This window comes from Porites lutea, chromosome 2, assembly GCF_958299795.1.
Source record: "Porites lutea chromosome 2, jaPorLute2.1, whole genome shotgun sequence".
Lineage (NCBI taxonomy): Eukaryota > Metazoa > Cnidaria > Anthozoa > Scleractinia > Poritidae > Porites > Porites lutea.
In genome coordinates this window covers 41,205,572-41,224,852 of record NC_133202.1, presented here as the reverse complement: position 1 = coordinate 41,224,852, position 19,281 = coordinate 41,205,572, and the positions used below count along the sequence as shown (strand labels likewise).

Below are 19,281 nucleotides of genomic sequence, written 5' to 3'. Positions count from 1 at the left end.
ACGACTTTAAAAAGTGTTCATAAACCTTTGGGTATTAATTGTCGGCCTAACAGCAGAACTACGACGCAGCTGGTTCTTAGGTTCCGTTGCTTTGGGAAGCATGTGATAGATTTCACAGCGGTCAAACGAGTGAAATTTGCAAAAGTTAAGCGAAATACTTCAAAGTTAAGGTTTGCTACTTTCACTATCGAAAGTTTAAGGCAACACCAACATCCTGTTAGTTTACGAAACTTTTTGAAAGTTTACTAAAAAAGTTCTAAGTGATTGAAAACCGATGCTGACGTTATTATCGGCGCCATTTTCAAACATGATTCTCTTTTAGCGCGAAGCGTTTTCAGCGAAAAAAACTCAAAATTTTGAGAAAAATGGAAAGATAGTTATGTTGACTAACTGATTTATACATCTTTGCCCATTTTTCTCTAACTGGTAAATAAAATCCCAGCAATAAAAAACAAAAATAACGATTTAGACGTTTGACCGCGGTGGCGTGATAGATAGGGTGGCCTTCCCACTTAGGCGCTGTTTACATGGAGGTGGGGTACCCCATGTAGGTGAGGTAACATGTGGCGGGTCACCCCACCTATCATGTTAACGTGATCACATTAACATGAGAGATTATACGGACAGGCGGGTTACTCCACCTTAGCGGGCTACCTCACGTACCTTGGGACCCCCACCTCTATGTAAACAGGACCTTAGACACTTTGCTGTAAATTCTTCTGTCTTTTTTTCTAGGAACTCGCCGATGTCAACATTGTGAGAAATACTATTATGCTTAAGCATCTATTTAGAAAACATTGCAGTGGCGGATCCAGGGGAGGGGCCCGGGGGGCCTGCCCCCCCCCCCTTAATATTTTTATACCAAACTGAGGCCCGAAGGGCCGAAAAATTGTTTTTGGAGACTGGGCACCCCCACCCCTTACAGTCTCAGGGTCTGGGTCTGGATGTATGTATGTATGTATGTATGTATGACCGCCCTCCCATCCCCACCTTATCTCAGCATGTCAGCACTGCATTGCCCAATTGAAAGTTGAGCCTCGAAGGCTCCATATGCTGACAAACCATACACTAAGTTCGGCAACACTATAGATTTAAATAGGTGGTCTATTTCTAACTGACTGTAACCTTCTTTGCGTACAGATCTTAAAACTACTACTAACAGAATGCTTCAATGTAGTGCTTACTCGTATCGTGCAAACTGCAGCCGCTTTATCACCATTTTCACATTCATCATGATGCACCTTGTTTACCACCCCTCTCCCCCTACACCAAGAAAAAAAATTTTGCATAACCATTGTTTGCCATCGGTTATCCTGGGTATTACAGTCACCCCAAGAGAAATTGAATACATCGGTTCTGCAAAATTTCGTGGGTAAAAATGGTGCAATATGGTCTAGGTCGGAAAATGGAGAATTGCCATATATAAAAATTCACAACTGGAAGACGAATTTAGTGGATTCTAGAAGTATTAGGGAAAATAACGGCCACGTGTAAAAGAACAAAAAGACTGACGCGATGTGTTAAAAACATGACAATGCACTTAAAAACGAAATAAACTATCAAAGGAAAACAAAGAAAGAAAAACAGGATTTTTCATTTCCTTTCATACATGTCATACAAAACAGAAAAAACTCACCGACGGTTTAACTGACTGCATCTCATCAGTTTGGCTTTTTGCTAAGTGACAACCATGGACGAGGATAAAGTAGCTACTTTTCGTGCCGTATAATAGCCTGCGAACGGCAGACGTCATTTTCTTCTCGCTCATCGCCGCTGAGGGACGATAACTAGCGATAAGCGAGGAGAAACGTCTCCCGTTCGCAGGCTAGCCGTATAACCACAGAACGGAGCAGACTTAATTAACTTCAACTTTGTTTCCATTGAAATTTATTGTAATTTTTTTGTTACTTTATTCTATCACCCTTTAGAAACAGTTCTACGGAATCAGCTCGAAGTAGGAACAATGTTACGTTAGATTAAATTTTTATAGCGAAAAGCAGTTTAAATCAACCTTGTCATTGTAAAATGAGAAGATGTCAGCTGAGTCGGTTTGAAAATTTAGATCCAAATACCATTCGTATGAGAAACAATCACAGTACATAATGGAGTGAAAGTATGCTTTCAACAAAAGTCATGGATACAGTTTGCTAAATTTGCACATAATCGTGTCATACAAACCTCCCTTGTTATTGTTATTACTTTTATTTTACATGCACATCACTCTTGAATTAAAACAAGCGTCTTATAGAATAGAAAGCTGAATGTTAGTGGTTTAGTTCAGGCTTTTAAATTGAGTCTAGTTCAACCAGACTAACTGCTTGGGGTAGTAGAATTTGCTGTCGTCGTCGGGTCTTGATTTTCTGTGGTGGGAGGAAATGGGGTCAGTTCTTCAGTTATTGTCAAGTTTCCATCGGTTGGCGTCGTGTTCCCTCCTTCTTCGCCATTATAATTCCCCAAGCTGTTCACAAGAAAATAAGTGATTAGTACAGAACCCACCGGCCGAGTAAGAAAAGCAGTTGAAATTTTTCAGTTTTTAGAGTGTTTTCAGCACATGCGCCTCGCCGGTCTTCAGTCAGTCTTCGTGCTTTTTTCTCTCTTGCTTTTTCATAAGCCCTACCGAGTGTTAGAAATCCCAATCAAGTCAGGTAATAGCCATTTAGATGTTGAGTTTTGCGACAGTTGTGATGAGGAAGATACAGCGTCAGTTTTGGCGTGGTTGAACAACGCAAACGTTAAAGGCGCTTATCGGGTTAATCTTTTTTAGAAAAGAGAAAAACGAAACAGTTGATTGATTGATTGATTGATTGTTGATTATTTGTTTTGTCGCTTTACAGGTTACATATATTATTTTGAAAAACATAGAAAAAGATATTTTCTATTATATTTAAATCTAGTGATTGTACTGGTCATTTCATTAAGGTTACTTCGTTTTGATCTTTATGAACCGGAAGCCTGGGTTTACCATTTACTCCTAGATTAGTCTTAATCGTGCTTTCGAGAACAGAATCTAACAGTGGGATAAAATTCATTCCGCGATTAGCGATATTTAATCCTGATAATCGGCTTTCTAGGAACTGGGAATGGGTTCTAGGCAGAACTTTGAATGCAGGAAACCACTCTCACACAACGCAAGATAAACCTTAGTCACTGCATACTACTGTAACGTATAAATAGTTTATTTTAATTGCAAGGCTGGCAATAAGGCAAAAGGATGTCTAATCAGGCCATATTTCAAATACCGATAATACAACTAGCGTTGTAGAAGGCCGATCGTGTTGAAGGATACCAGCCTAGTCCCTAGGCGTTCTCTCTTGCCCCGTTGTCCGCGCGAAGTCTGGGAAAGAGCGGGCGAGTATCTCGGCGATTAATCTCGGCGAATATCTCTCGGTGACAGCTCAGGGTAGAGAACAGGATTGACCGAGCCGAGAACGCCTAGGGACAAGACTGGAAGGATACTATCTACAATCGGCGCGACAAAATTAGTCGAAACGCTCTGCCCAAAATTACCTTTCTAACGTTTTATTAGCTTCAAAAGGGGGAGAAAAAATGTCCTATCCATGCAATGTTGTGCCACTGTTCGAGTTACTTGTAAAAAACAACAAACACCCCAACTTTGAATAGAAGGGAGGGGAAGGGATGTGGATTTTTTTGTTATCTAAAGTTACCGTATTTTGAGTACATTGCCTCAGCAATTTTTTTCCCCGTTTGTGGTAGAAACTGACCCCTGAAATATCTGAGGAATAAAGGCATCTGACGGAAATTAATTGACTATTGCCTAAACCTATTAGTAGTCGTATATCTTCGAATTTTTCTAAAATTGACGCAATGAGAAAAGAATCATATAACCCAGAATTCAAGGTTATATGCTTCCGATGCTGAAATAACCAATAACTCTTGACTGAAATAAAGCGTCCTGCATGGCAGATGCACTTTTTCGCCTCTTCTAATGAGTCTATGCCAACACTATATCGGACAGCGGTACAGAGTATGAGCACCTATCACACAGCAATTTCCAAGGAGTTATAATAACTCCGCTAGTGGGGTTAATTTAACTCCTTACAGTGGAGTTATTGTTCGGGGAGTTATTTTAGCTCCAAAAAGGAGTTTAAAGAACTCTTTTCCAGGAGTGAAATAACCCCCAAAAAGGAGTTTTCCTGTGCCTAAAGTCTTTACTCCACTTTCAGAGTTAAGTAACTCCAAAAAGAGTAAAAACAAGCCATGTAAGGAGTAAAAACAACCCCATTTTCTGAGTTATTTTAACTCCAGACTGGCAGTAAAAAGAACTCTTTTTCAGAAGTAAAAATGACCCCAAATTTGGAGTAAAATTAGGAGTTAAAGTAACCCCAAAAGAGGGGTTATCCTGTACCTAAAATTTTTACTCCATTTTTGGAGTTATAACAACTCCCTAAAAACTACTGCGCAGATATGTGACGCTCCACTTTAGAGTTCGGCTAGGCGCAGTTTCTCTCCGTTTCAGAAATCCCTCCGAAATCACCGTTCTTATGTGTAAACAGAAGCTATATAGATCCGATATCAGGGACGGATCTAGGGGGAGGGTGCAGGGGGTGCGCACCCCCCCCCCCCCTGAGATGACCTGCGGTTTTCTAATACAACTGGTATTCTGTAAAAAAAAAACTATGTGGTTTATTGGTACGGAATTAGAGCAAGAGACGAGTGCACCCCCTCCTAAAAAAAATCCTGGATCCGCCCCTGGATATGGTTTTCGTGCAGATGCAAAAGCTATCTTGCCTGCGTGCAGACGTCTCCTATTTCCATTGTTGCACTCGGAGTGCACCCAGGAGACGTCTGCACCCAGTATAGTGTAAACATAGCCTGGTTCCATTGGGGATGAAGAGAAATAATATAATGGAATAGGAATAGGAAAAACGATAATGTTTGAAATGATTCATGTAATTTCGTGGAAAAATGGGATAACGAAAATTTCTGAGAAGGAATATTACGAAAAGTGGAATATAAAATACCCCATTTTTAAAAGTATGTCTCTTTACCCCGGAGACACACTGACACGTCTTATTGCACTGATTTGGATACATTTTTTCTATTTTCGAGAATCACTCTATCTGGTACAGTGTCAAATGGCATGGCCAGTTTTTGTGTGCAAATGTATGGGGACCGATGGAACCGAAGTCAGTTTTGTTTCCCTTTTTTGGCGCATTAGTGATCGGAGTCCGATTCAGTGTTTTCCTTTCTAGTACCATTCCTACTGTGTCTTTAAAAGAACGCGTACGGTTTGTTCCAATTAATTTCAGTCAAAGTTTCTTGCCCCTGAGCTACGAAAAATCACCATCAGTCTATAAGTTTCGAGTAAACACGTTCTTACCTTCAGTGCAAAAGCGCTGAATAAGACCCAGATACTACTTTTTCCCAATAGCTTCAAACGACAACAAGACTGAGCTATTCACCGTTAATGGTGTAAACTCCAATCACGATTCATTGAACAGATTAAAAAGATTGCCTTATCTTACTTATCTGAAAGTTTAAGTGCGAAGCACTAGTATTGATATTGAGTAGGGTGAAATAGACTATACGTGCCTGTATTAAGGAGCCTTTACACAGTCTAATTCACAGTTTTGGGCTGCTGAGAAGTAAAAGAAGAGCCGAATAGATAGTTTTTAATGCAATTTTTAAATTACTTTTTATTTGCATTAGTAATGCATTCGAATTGGCTTTCTAGTTTTTAATGACGACACCAGAGAAGCAAAGAAGAGTGCTAAAGAATCTACTCTAGTCTCAAGAAAAGCAACCTTCCTTGAACATTAGCTAATTTATTACCATCTTCAGCCACTTACCTGATGTCCAGTAAAAGATTAACAGTGGATGTGATTACAAACAATGCAAGCATACAGGTGGAAAGGATTGTCATAGTGTCAAACACCCTGGTTTATACCGAATCAAAATATAGCTGAATTGATTCACTGAGTCAGTGTATTTTTGCAGTTTCTTGTGATCGGTTTGGCGATTTCCTCATCGTGAGAAGATAAGCAAAGACACCTGCTTTAGAGGAATCTATATTCTTTTAACACAGTCAGACGTCAATTACAAAACAAAACAAGGTCAGTTAGTTAGTGTAATTCTAACAAAGACGGGAAAATAAATGTTAATATGCGGCATCATCTTGCACGAATTTCTTTTATTTTTGTTATTTTTATTTCTTCACACCATTTTCCTTTCTCTCAGCCGATATTATAACATTACTAAGGCAATTGTATCTTCTTCATTTTATTTACGTCAATCTGAGTGTCATTAATTTGGACATTTTAAAATATTGAAAAAGAGAGTTGAAGCAGTAGCTGCGTAGTCAGTTCAGTATGCACATTATGAGTGTGTAGTGCTGTTAGTTGTCAGTTAATGGCACTATTTTATTGTTGGAGGTCATTGACAATCTCAGATCGTGAACAAGAAAGAAAAAAGAAAAACGCAGTTACACCATGTACGATATTTAAAACTTGTTTAACAAAGGCTGAATGACAGACGGAAGATGCATGGCTAACATTTACAGCAAAGTTTCATGACAACTTCAGTTTCCGTCAGTGTAGAAACCATCTAAAATTCTTTACTCTATTAACACAATGAATCTCTTCCAAACGAACACGAACGCTAGAGAAAGCTATAAATAGTTCGGGGCAACTGCGTGCACCCAAGAAAAACAGCATGCTGGGAGCAAGCTTCGTTGAATCGGCGGGACACACTTGCCTTACAAAACATCCTCTTTACTCTGAACTTTGATCATCAAGTAAATGTGTCAGCCCACCTCCATAGTATAGTAATTTTGTTTTGTTGCAAGTTGTTTCACGATTATTCCTGGATAGCCTGCATCCACGGAGACCCAGGGGGAGATAGTGGGGGCGAGGGAAAGTCTAAACGGGCGGAAAAATATGGCACGAAGAAATTGTTTAGTTTTCTTCGTGCCATATTTTTCCGCCCGTTTAGACTTTCCCTCGCCCCCACTATCTGCCCCTGGGTCTCCGAGGATGGGATAGCCTGTGGCTGAGCGGGAGTTTCGAAACTTCCGCAAGGAGGCTTGGCTCCTCGGCAAGAAGCCAGACGTGGCAAGGGAAAAATGTTCATTCAGTAGCAGTGTTGCGCTTCATTGGCATCGAAAATCAAGTTAATTTGATCACATTTATAAGATCAACTTCCTATTATACAGGAAAGAAGAACTGACTGTATATCGAAAGCAATATCATGATTTGGTAACGCTTGAAGAATCTCAAGTGGCGACGCCGAAACTGTCTTTCAACTTATGCATGGTCGATTCAGTCAACAGCTCTGGAAGTCAAGTTGACTCAAGCTTAATATTTGTCTGCCCTGTTTTCGCAAAGTTTAACATTTAATCGCACGGACGTTTCATAGGTTTTTACGATGGATAATGAGATATAAGCCTGTTAACAGCGATCGATTCATTAAATCGAAATTTAGGCAGAAATGACATCTTCTTCGCCGATACGTCTGAAAATCGAAATGGACAGTGTACATCACATGCATAAGGGAGACACGGCATTTCAGTGGCCCGAAAACCAGCGAAGGTACTGGATAGTAGCCATGTTTTGTGGCACTTTGTTATTGTACGCGACGAGATCAGCTGTTCCGTTGTGTATGGCAGCCATGAGCACTGACATGAACTGGGATAAGGAGATCGACGTAAGTTTCGTTAAATACAGTCTACTGATCATGCATGGTTTTTTTATATGTTGTGGTTCAACTTTATCCTTGGTTTAATTTTTATTTTCCTTTGTTCAACTACTTTATTCCAAGCTCATTATCATACAGTACCATACCCAAAAACAAACGAAAATAAACCAAGGATAAAACCATTCTTGCCAACCTCCAAAAGGCAAAAAAATAAATGTGAGATAGGCCTTTTGCATTAGTTGATCACGTGATCAACTTTCGGTAAACACGAACAGAGTTCGCCTTTGAAAAAGGTAACCTGTAAATTTTCAGCCGTATATCTCAAAAGTACCAATTGCAATAGCCGCAAAATTAAGAGGATTGTATAAGAAAAACAACTCCTGCCACCCAGTCACCCTTGAGTGGTTTTCCATACAGTGTAAATTCTGAAATTTTTAAACTGTTGTTAAATCTTTCCCTTACCCATTTAAGGGCTCAAAGTGCCTGTTATGAATTAAAAGGAGATTTGAGCCTCTTAATGCTTAAGGAAATGTTTCACAAAAGTTTGAAAATTTCAAAATTTACAAGGAGTTGTATGGAAACCGTTCAAGCATGACTGGGTGGCAAAAATTGTTTTTCTTATACAAATCCTTCTAATTTTCTGTGGCCGTTGCAATCACTACTTTTGAGATATGTATGGCTGAAAATTTACAGGTTGCCTAACTTTAATATCCTCTTTCAGCTCATGCTGACAAGATTTTTCAAGAGCAAACTGTTTTCGTGTTTACCAAAAGTTGATCATGTGATCAACTAATACAAAAGGCCTATTCTGAACCAAGTGAAGATGGATAAGTTTCTCTGCCTCTGGGGAGAGGAAAATTCATGACTTTGTTTTAAGCAGGCCTTCTGATAGGGTGCGATGAAAAATCAGAAATTATGCAGCATTTTGAGGGCAGATTGTGCGACAAGATAGGACTATTAAGCGATAAATTTTGCGATTTAACCACTTTAATGTTGTTTAGCAGGCAATTTGAATGTAGAGGGAGAATAAAATGTCTATTTTAAAACAAAAAAGTTAAATTTGTCCAATTATCTTGACCCGGAAAAGAAAACAATTGGAAAGGAAAAAAAAGGACACTGTACGTTGTTTAATGTTACATGACGCTGTTACACTGCTGACCACACTGCCGGGATACTGTGATCGAAGGTTTCAGATGTCTTGCAAGGCTCTCTTTAGTGGTAAATCACCTTAAATAACATTAAGATTGAGAAAACGTTCAATTTAAGTTAGAATTCATTGTTTACTTTACTTGAATTTAGCTTTTTTTTATGAATTATGCGATTCTCCTCAAATTGTGCGATCGCATGCAATTTGAGGTCAATTGTGCGTAATCGCACCATCTTGTAATATCAGATGGCCTGATTAAGTTCAAAGGAAAGGATGTGGGGGATTGCAAAATTTTTTAAAATTGCAGATGGCAACCTGATGCCATAAATATTGGGAATATTAATGCAAGAGGGCGTCCCTTTTATGTGGGAAAAGTTTGTAGGAAAGCTTTTAGGATCTTAGGATTAGATGAAAGGAAAGGTAAGTGGTTAGTGGAACAAGATTTTCATGGAAATTTTCAGGTCAATGTTACATGTTTTTTTTGCCTTTTTCTCTGGTGTCCTTGACTGAATTGTGCTCATTCTGGTATGGTTTGAAAGATCTCTTCACTCTACACAAGTCAGCGGACAAAGTTATCCTTGACAATCAAAACTGATGACATCACGAGCGGTAGAAAGGATGTTGATCCGCTTGGACGGTTACAGGTCGCTCAAGGGGTAATGGGTTAAATTGACCCCTGGTTTAGAGACAGTTGACTGTTCTTCTTTATTATTGGGTGCTTCCATTAATTTTATCACATTGACCAGTTTTAGAACAGCTGAACTAGTTTAAAGGAAAAGAGAACAACATTGTTGAATCAAAATGACTAACTGACTTCTTCCATAAAATTACTGCCTGAACTGAACTCGTTTATATAATATTAATATATTTTTTTGTAAAACCAAGTTTGAGGTGCACAAGCCATAAATCAAACAGTAAAAGAAAAAACTTGGTGGGTAAATTTACAGTGCAGAAAACTCACTTAGTAAGGGTTATCTTTGCGTGTGCTTCCTGGAAACTGGCCTCATTCCCAAATTATTTGTATTTTTTTTACAGGGAGCAGTCATGTCTGCTTTCTTCTGTGGATATATGCCAGCACAAATTGTTGGTGGATTTTTAAGTGATAAATATGGAGGGGAAGTGATTTTAGGGTCTGCAGCAGTTGCTTGGTCATTATTAACCCTTGCTGTACCATTTCTTCCTGTGTCATCTGTGTTGTTTCTGTCTCCAACCATGATGATGCTAGCAGCAAGAATGTGCACTGGACTGTTTCAAGGTTAGTGATCGCCTAAAGTAAATGCCTGGATAAAATTAATTTGCCTGTGATCTGGTAAAGCAGTACATTTCTTCAAGTTGGATTTAAGTTCTCTTTGAATGGTTTGAGTTTTTTCACAATATGCAGTGTGGCACTATTCAAACTCGTATGGATATTCTATATTGTGTTGGAAATGGCAGGGGTATTTTGCAGAATTTGAATGGCCACCAAATGCCAAATAAGCTCTGAAGTTTAGTGATTAGCGTTAAGAAAGTGAATCAGGTTCCATTTAGGGACACGATACCAGACAAACTGACTTGAAACTTGATTCACTTAGTTTTGCAACCCTAAGCACTAAACTTCAAAGTCATTTGGTGCTGGCCAGCCCTTCAGCATTCTGTAAAATATCCCTGCTGTGTTGGAAATGTTACAGCGTTTTAGATATTTGCCCCAAACTTGTTAAGTAGTAACAATGGAATACCCCTGAAGTAACTCATTTTCTTATTGATTCTGGAAGGTATTAAACACATTGGTGACATCCTGGAAAGGCTTATATGAAGGAAGCAAAACTGTGACCCACCCAACCCCACTTTGTATTTAAATGTTATTGGTCCCAGATTGTCACAGTCTTTGTTAGACGGTCATCTCTTCTTTAATGAAATCATTCTTGATACACTGCAGGGCTAAATAAGTGTGGAATTCCTTTCCTTGCTCCACATTCTCTCACTCTTGCTTTGACCTGCAATTTGAGTGATTGGTAAAGAGGGCATTATAAGAAAAGATTAAAGTTTTCTGTAAAAAAGAAACTTCTTTTGTTCAGCAGTACCTCTGTATGGTATTATCGTAGCATAAATTATCAGGTATAGCTGCAGTTTGGTCTGTACAGATCTTACAGTTGAATCCCGCTTCAAGGACACCCACCTAATACTAACACCTAGTCATTACGGACAGTTTTCATTTTCCCTGCAGAACACCCCTTTGTTTTCTCTAAATTCAACGTGCTCAATATGGACACCCATTAATGCAGACAATGGACACTTTTTTGTTGCCCAATCAACAGATTCTCATAGAAAGTCAACCTTGCTAATGTGGACATTTCATTACCAATTGTGTGCTGCAATGGATTCTCCCTTTTTGAAGATAAAAAAAAATTTCAGTTGACAGCATGTTGATGTTCTCAGGGCTACAGTGCACCGGATAGCATGATTTGCAGACGTCTATTACAGACTATTTTGGGATCAAACGAGTTCAGCAGAGAACTTTTTGAATAAGTAATATACAGATGATGGATTTTGAGTGATTCCATGGATTTAGTCTGCGGAATGAAGGCTTTGTGATGGCGTTGAGGATGCTAATGTCCTTTAGTATTTTGTTGCAAAAAAGGTGTTTTATTGCTTTGACGACATAACCTGCTCAATACAGAGACCTTCTATGGCCACTTCAGGGTCCATATTAGTGGGGTTTGATTGTACTTAGACTTAAGCAATATAAAACGTTTTACGTGTTTGCATAACTGTCTAGAATTCTCCCAACCCCTCAAGTGTTTATATCAGGCTACGCAAACACAGGAAAAAAGTTTTCTATTGCTTTTATAAAATAACTTTTTAAAGAAAAAATGCAAAACTCGTTGTCATGGCACTGATTAAAAGAGAAATTCTTACCAATCGCAAAGTCCTGTACACAAAGTCTTGCACGTGTAATCAGTTCTTGTTTTGCAAAAAGATGCTTTCCAAAATACCGATTTTTCTCACTTAAAATGTCAGTGAAAAATAATTGACACAACTTGTTTGTAACGATTTTCCAAGTTTCAGCCGACAAAACTAAACTTGTCGAGATTTGAACTTGAAAACTTTTTCAAATTTTTGCTTGCGTGATTAGTGTGCAAAAAGCAAAACATCTTGACACCAGAACCATGTTTATATACTCTCATGCAAACACTCCTCTTGGCCAATCAGAGCGCACGTACTGTCTTAGTTATTTTAGAAAATATAATGGTACCATTCAGGGACTGTAAATATCAGTAGCCTTTCTGAAAGCCCCAGCTCAATCATTTTACTCCTGCTTCCTCTTATTAACTTAAAGACCAAATTTTTCATTTTGCAGGCCTGCACTATCCTTCCTTAACAAACATCATAGCAAAAAGGATATCAGTTAGAGACAGAACATTTTTAACAAGCACGATATTTGCTGGTGGCCCTGTTGGGTAGGTACAGTGTTGCAATGCTGCTTTTAACTCAGAGCATCAGAGAATTGTTGGATCAGTTTAGGTTTCTCGAAAACTGCCCACCTACCCCTCCCCAAGCCAACATTATGCCCTAAGTGAGAAGTAAGTTATAATGTTGGCTTAGGTGAGGGGTAGGTGGGCAGTTTCCCAGAAACCTAAATTGGTCCAAATTGTTTAACTACATCATCTCAATCAACTCACGAAACCAATTGTAAGGCCTGAAAATACTGTAAACTGCCACTATCTTCATAAAGGGTTCAAGGAGGGCTTATAATGGAAGGGCTTGTATCAGAACAAGCTATGGCGGAACTGATCAAAATACGTTTTGCATTCACTGGTTTTCATGCACTTCAAAATGTCATAATTGATCAAATTAATTTTAATACAAGCTAGAGGGTGGCTTATATCGGGGTGGGGGGTGGGGGCTTATAGTTGGATGTATTTTTTTGTTTACAGGTAGATGGGCCCATAACTGGGGGAGTGGGGTGAGGGGCCCAGAAGCTTTAGTTCAGGCAATCAAGATGCTCATGGTTAAGTTCATGAAATTCTGAGGACAAGATTCCCTCCAAACGTAATACCTTTGAGTAAAATAACATTGACAGAACTTGCAATTTTCTAGCAACTTTGTGCTCAACACATGCCCAAGGCAAACCAGTGAGTTTGTTTCCCTGTAGGCCAAATATGACGAAGACATAATGGTTTATGATTAAAAAGCCGTACTCATTGCTAGACATGGCAAACAGTCTCAGAACATTTGGCTCACTCAAGCTGAATTCTTTGCAAGGGGAAAACTTGAATGCTCAGAATGCTATAAATAACTGGTAAATGTTGCAGGTTTTGGAAAAAATCGTTTTACATGCCATAACAACATGCCATATACATGTAGGAATTGGAATTAACGATTTTTTGCCATTGATTTTCCTCACAGAACATTGTTCATGGGAAGTGTTGGTTCAATATTTCTTTCTCAATTTGGCTGGCATAGTGTCTTTATATTTCACGGTCTTGTGTCATTATTATGGGCATACATTTGGAGATTCTATTTACTGTTACCTGAGCAACAACAGTTTGCTCTTGGAAACATTAAGATGGTGGAAGCAACTGGTTCTGAGCGGGCATCTCTAGTAAATGTGCCATGGGAAATATTTTTAAGACATCCAGCAGTTTGGTAAGTGGTTTTAGTTACATAGCCCATATTATGCACATTCACTGTATGGGTGTTGTTCAAAACTTTTCTTTCATTACTTGTACTTTCGGGAAAAAACCTTAAGCAAAGTACCAAGCTTTTTGAGAAAATTCCACTTTTCAGCATAAAACAACCAAATCTGGCTATTAAAATCAGGTGAAAAAATTGGCAAAAGGTGATTTTTAGGTTTTTTGATTAAATGACACCTTCATTAGCCCTTTTACTCCCAGGAGAGGCCAAAGTCGAAATTAGACCAAAATTCCAAATTTCATTTTGTATAATGCTGGAAAACATACAGTACTATTTGAAAGTACCACCAAAGAGGTTTCATTTAAATGGTCACATCATAGGATTTTGTCCATAGAATCAAAAGTTGGCGGACTTACCTCACTAGTCTCCATTGTTTACTCTGCTAAGCGGAAAAAGTTCAGTTGGTGTCTGTTTACAAGGCTTTGGACCAAGGAAACTTGTAGAGAACTTAAAAGCTCAGAACTTGCATTGTATGCACAGACTACTGACTAAGAGGTGTAAAAATTTGTCCATTTGTTTTTCTCGCGTGCGGCGGGAATCTTCGGTGTTGGCCGACGGCCGACACATCTTCGGCCGTATAGGCCGAAGCCACGAGCGGCGAAGCGAAGCGCGGGTCACTATAAAAACTTGACAGCAGGGCGGATAAAGGTTGGGCGGTGAAACGAGCGCGTCCGAGCAAAAAGGTGTGATGCAGTGGACTGGGACTCTGCTTAGAAATGTCGCTTGTTTTCGACTTCGGTCGGGGCTTGCGATATGATGTGGTTTGTACATTAGACACTGCCGCAGTCACTGAGTTATTGGGGGCTTGAGTTGTTTTCTTGCACTTCTCCCTCGTTCCTTTGTGCTGGTACGCTGTCTCCGAGAGGCAAATGTTGCTATTTTTTGCGGGAGGTTTAGTTGGAGTAGACAAACACCTCTTTCAAAGGGTATCTTTTATTACTTCCATGACTCTACCACTGTATTATATTTTCGTTCTGCTACTCGCATATGTCGATGTTATTCCAAAACAAAAACAACTAAGTACTGTCTAAAACACGAAGGAAAATCTCATCCATGTCATCCATAGCAAAACTAAAAGACAGCAGATCGCGTTTCATAACTAGATGACGTGTATGCGTGCAGCTCGTGCAAGGTGAAATTATGCTAATTTTAATCACCATCATCCTTCTTTTTAATTTTGAAAAAAACATCTCAGACGTCTTTCTGTTTCTTCGAAACTTCAAAATTAGTTTCACCTCAGTTTTTTCTGTTTACCTTGTTTTGTTTTAGAGAGAAAAACAGAGAAAAAACCTTACAACTAACCTCAATAAATTTTGTTTACATGCGGTTGCCGGATTTGCAACGCATTGCGCGAATCGCCATGGCGCGTTGCACCCGAGAAGCAAAGTTTGAAGAAGTACAACGCCACTATATCAAAATATATCAATCTAATTTTTTATGTTGTATAAAATTTATCCTCCTTTAACATATGTAAAAATTGAGGTTAAGAAGTGTTAAGCTTTTGCAAACGAAACGGCGAAAGACGATTAGGTGATATTTAGTGGAAGGAGGAGGTATTCAACACTTTCAAATTAAACTCAAATTTTGGCATTATACGACCAACAAGTTGGACTTATAGACGTACAGACACAAACATATGAAACTGTTTATTGATATTGTTATGAAACGAATTTATCTATTTAACATTGTAGCCTGGAATTACTGAAAGAAAATAGGATTTCCGGTTTGCAAAAAGGAAAAGTTCGCCGGCCTTGAAGCGCACCGGAAGCGCGGAAAGAGCGCTCGTGCCAGTCCTACTCCGCATCACACATTAAATGAAGAGCGGAGCGCTCGTTTCACCGCCCAACCTTTATCCGCCCTGCTTGACAGAAACCGGAAACCGCGCGAGAAAAGTCTCTGGCACCCAGGGTAAAGTTTCCAGGACCTACTCTTAAATTCCATGGCTGACACAGTAGATTGACAGTGCTGATACATGTAATAAAATGATTACTTTCCAGTATAAAAAGTTAAAATGTGCATCTGTCTTTTCAGGGGTCTTGTCATTTCGCATTTTTGTCAGGGAATTGCCTTCTGGAATGTATTCGCTTGGCTTCCAATGTACTTTGAAGAGCATTACCCTGGAAGTAAGGTTAGTTTAAGATGCTTTACGGTCATTTCGCTCCCGCGTCATTTTGCTCCGGTTACTCTGCCCCCTAAGTAACCTTTTGAAAAGTAACGCTTCAAGAACAACATACAGTCGAACCTGTATTAAGTAGTCACCCTCGGGGAATGGCTAAGTGACCGCTTAATACAGGGTGACCAACTAATACAGGTTGCAAGAAATACAGTTCAAAGAATTCTATCTCCAGTGCTGATCAGATCAGACGTTTGACCTCAAATAGAAACATTCATTTCTGGCATTTTAATAGACTGCAAAACAGTCGGTTTTTTTTCTCAAAATCAGTAAAGAAATCGGTAAAGCGTGGCGTAAGAGTCGTACGCGCGCGAAGCGCGCAAGCCTCACACGCCCGTAGCGTCTCTCCCCAGTCTCGCTCTCTGTTTTCAGCCTCGTTCCAGACCTTCTGTTTGACAGCTCGCGCGTACTTGAACACGCAAAAATTCGGACTGTTTTGCAGTCTAGCGTTTTAATGATTTGCAAAAATAAACAAGCAAATCAATTGTTGTGCCTCGTGTGTTACATTATTTGAAACTGTATGAACAAGTAATTGACACCGTGTGACCGTTTAATACAGGTCAAGACAACAGAAAAAGTCACGTTGGGACTTCGGAAATGGTGACCGCGACCGTTTAATAGAGGTGACCGCTTAATAGAGGTCGAAATTACAGTACATCAAGTGAAGTAATTGTCGGGACTTTGAAAACTGACCGCTTAATAGAGGGTGACCGTTTAATACGGTGCCGCTTAATACAGTTTCGACTGTATATTACATATCTAAATGACTGTAAAATCGGGGGCCAAGTAACTGTGGCGAAAAGACTTGGGGGCGAAGTGACCGGTTACCTCTAAGATGAAGCGACATTTCTACATATTTACTGAGTTTCGAGAAACATAGTCTATTTCCCATTATTTTTTCACTATTTCTTTTCATAATGTCAAATCCTATTTGCCTCTTACCTAGACTACGAGTAGTCTACCGACACGTCTCTCTCTCTCGATGAAAATTTGCCCGCAAAGGAAGAAGGAAGAAAGGAGAAAACAAGCCAGACGTCACTTCGCCTCTCATTTTTCTCATTCCCATGGTCCCTTTCGTTTCGTCGCCAGTCACCTGCGTGTCACTCGCGTTTGGCACTCGAATCTATGTGAAAAAAGGAACGCCTTAGGAGGAAGCAGAAAGCCTACAGTTTTACCTGTTCTTAGCTGTGGCTTCCTATGCTAAACTCCCCTGGCTGATACAATACTGATGTTTCTTTTTTGTAGAAATGGGTATTTAATGTTCTTCCATGGCTTTTGTACTTTCCTGTCGCTTTAACTGTAGGACGTGTTGCTGACTGCATGATAAGAAAAGGTGAGGGTGGAAAATGTTTATATCTAGGGCGGCACTGAGTAGGGATATTTCCAAACTCCTGTCTATAGGCTTGCTTACATCATGGATGCGTTGCACGTGTAAATTTTGGGGTGTCTCGGTGTTGCGGACGAGTGAAGTCACCAATGACGTCGTACAAAAGATTGGAAAAAAAAAACTGAACAATACTCACGCCGCAACACAAAAGCGAGCTCGACGATTTCATGTTGCTGTGAAAACGCCCTTTTTGCCAACCTGCCCAAATGTTGATGATACTCATCGGCTAATTTCTGCACTGCAGAGTTGACATAGACCTACCTAGGTTCTCTTGGCGGATGAGTTTTTAAACCAGGCATTTTATAAGGTAACTATTTGCCGTAGAGATAACAGTAATATTGCCACAGAATCTTCAAGTGAAATCGCAGCAAAACACGCACGAAAAATCGTCCGTGTAAACCGGTTTTAAGAAAGTTTTGTTTGGGATGGAAGGTAAGACCTCGGAAAGAGTTTGGTCCTGTTCGCTCTCTACTTCCTATTGACTCTACTGAAGCAGGTTGCTCTTAAACGAGATTGGCGAACAGTGAAAAATAAATGTTACATGGTCAAGTTTAAAATGATGTGACTCTCAATGTTCCTGGAATGTTCATCAATCTTATATCTTTACAACGAAACATTGTACTTATAGTACATCATATCCCAGCTCTAGATCACCACGTTCAGCTGGTTATTACACAACGTCCAGAATATGGAACTAAAAAGACCTATTTATTTATTTATTTATTTATTTAGTTATTTTGAGCCATGAATTTGTCTGTTCATATTTTTGTATTTCTGTTTGAACATCCCTACAGGGTTCTCAGTGACGTTTGTTAGAAAATTTTTTCAGGTAACACATTTTTTCAAAGATTACAGATGAAATGGAAGTGATGTCTAGATGTTATTAGATGACATTATCATAACCTGAGGGCTGTTCTGAAAATTTGTAAATGTAAGCCGAAAAAATACATCGCTTTAAAATGGGCGTTACGCCTTGTTGTCGCGGCTTTCCGCTCGATTTGCACTAGATGTAAAAAACAAAACTCTGGCACCCAGGGTAATTTTATCTCAGTGTTAAAACTAAAAACTAAATCTTTAAAGGATAGGAAACAAATAAATAAATCATACTTCAATTTTTCCCTACAGACTCTGTCCATGTGTGGTGGGGCTTTCTTTATGATCCTCATTAACAAGAGTGGATCATTCCATAGTGCACTGTTTTGTATGATGATGGCCATGAGTCTTAATGCACTTGGTAATGCCGGTACACCCGTCACTCCCCAGGACATGTCACCTAGGTTTGCCGGCACACTCTTTGGTAAGTTTTTTTTTTTGCCTTTAACCCATTCGCTCCTGGAGATTTTGCCAAAAAACGCGTTTTAAAGCTAGTCGAGTGGTTTTCTGGTCACTGTCATGCTATAAAGGGCTAAAACTTACCACAAACCGGTTTACAGGTCGTACACTTCATGGCCTTCTGATCCAGATGCAAAATATCAGCTTGCTAAGTTCGGGCATGCGCAGAAAGCAAAAGGTCAATGTTACATGGTTTTTTGCCTCTTTCTCCGGTGTCCTTGACTGAATTGTGCTCATTCTGGTATGGTTTGAAAGATCTCTTCACTCTGCACAAGTAAGCGGACAAAGTTGTCCTTGACCGTTAAAACTGATGACGTCACAAAGGGTAGAAAGGACGTGGATCCGCACGGGCGGTTACGGGCGGTTCAGGGGTGAATGGGTTAAGGGGCTAAATCACGAGGGTGATTGTTCTTTTAGGATAATTGTATGCTGAAAACGTTACTTAGTACCTTTACCTATAGATCATTTTACGTTTCTGGGAGACTGCCCACCTACCCCTCCCCTAAACCAACATTAACACTTAGTTCTTACTTAGGGCAAAATGTTGACTTAGGGGAGGGGTGGGTTGGCGTTTTCACAGAGACGTAAAATGATCCACAAAATGCTCCTGTAGAGTTATGAAGAAGACATGAGATAAATTCCATCAGAGAGCACTAACCTTAACAATGTTTTTGATGATTTTTGCAAACATAGCAATAGCATTAAAACTTGAAAAAGTTGGCCCAATTTTTCACATAAGGTTGGAACGTTCCGTACCGTATTACAACCCCCATGTTTTCAATTTTCCATTCATGACTATCCTTGCATCGGAGGCAACAGACGACAGGAAACAAGTTTCAATACGACATTTCCTCAATTGAAAGTGTATAAATGAGGACATTTCACGTTGTGGTCTAGACTTGCCTACAAGTCTCA

General features: G+C 39.5%; 1 protein-coding gene and 1 long non-coding RNA gene across 2 annotated transcripts in view; one reads left to right on the top strand and one right to left on the bottom strand.

The window, feature by feature from the left end:
• Positions 1–1,870: 1,870 nt before the first annotated feature.
• LOC140927023 (uncharacterized) lies at positions 1,871–5,452 on the bottom strand. Its single transcript, XR_012164516.1, has 2 exons — positions 5,342–5,452; positions 1,871–2,458 (listed from the first exon to the last, which is right to left on the bottom strand). It is a non-coding gene; the product is annotated as an uncharacterized lncRNA (long non-coding RNA).
• A 1,616-nt stretch (positions 5,453–7,068) lies between these two features.
• The window catches only part of LOC140928636 (voltage-gated purine nucleotide uniporter SLC17A9-like), a 14,037-nt gene continuing 1,824 nt past the window's right edge, over positions 7,069–19,281 (top strand). The window contains exons 1-8 of the mRNA XM_073378412.1: positions 7,069–7,662; positions 9,836–10,055; positions 12,138–12,237; positions 13,187–13,426; positions 15,506–15,602; positions 16,893–16,980; positions 17,829–17,863; positions 18,160–18,331. Of these exons, the coding sequence (XP_073234513.1) occupies positions 7,447–7,662; positions 9,836–10,055; positions 12,138–12,237; positions 13,187–13,426; positions 15,506–15,602; positions 16,893–16,980; positions 17,829–17,863; positions 18,160–18,331 (1,168 nt within the window). The 5' untranslated portion in view covers positions 7,069–7,446. The remainder of the gene's footprint in view (positions 7,663–9,835; positions 10,056–12,137; positions 12,238–13,186; positions 13,427–15,505; positions 15,603–16,892; positions 16,981–17,828; positions 17,864–18,159; positions 18,332–19,281) is intronic.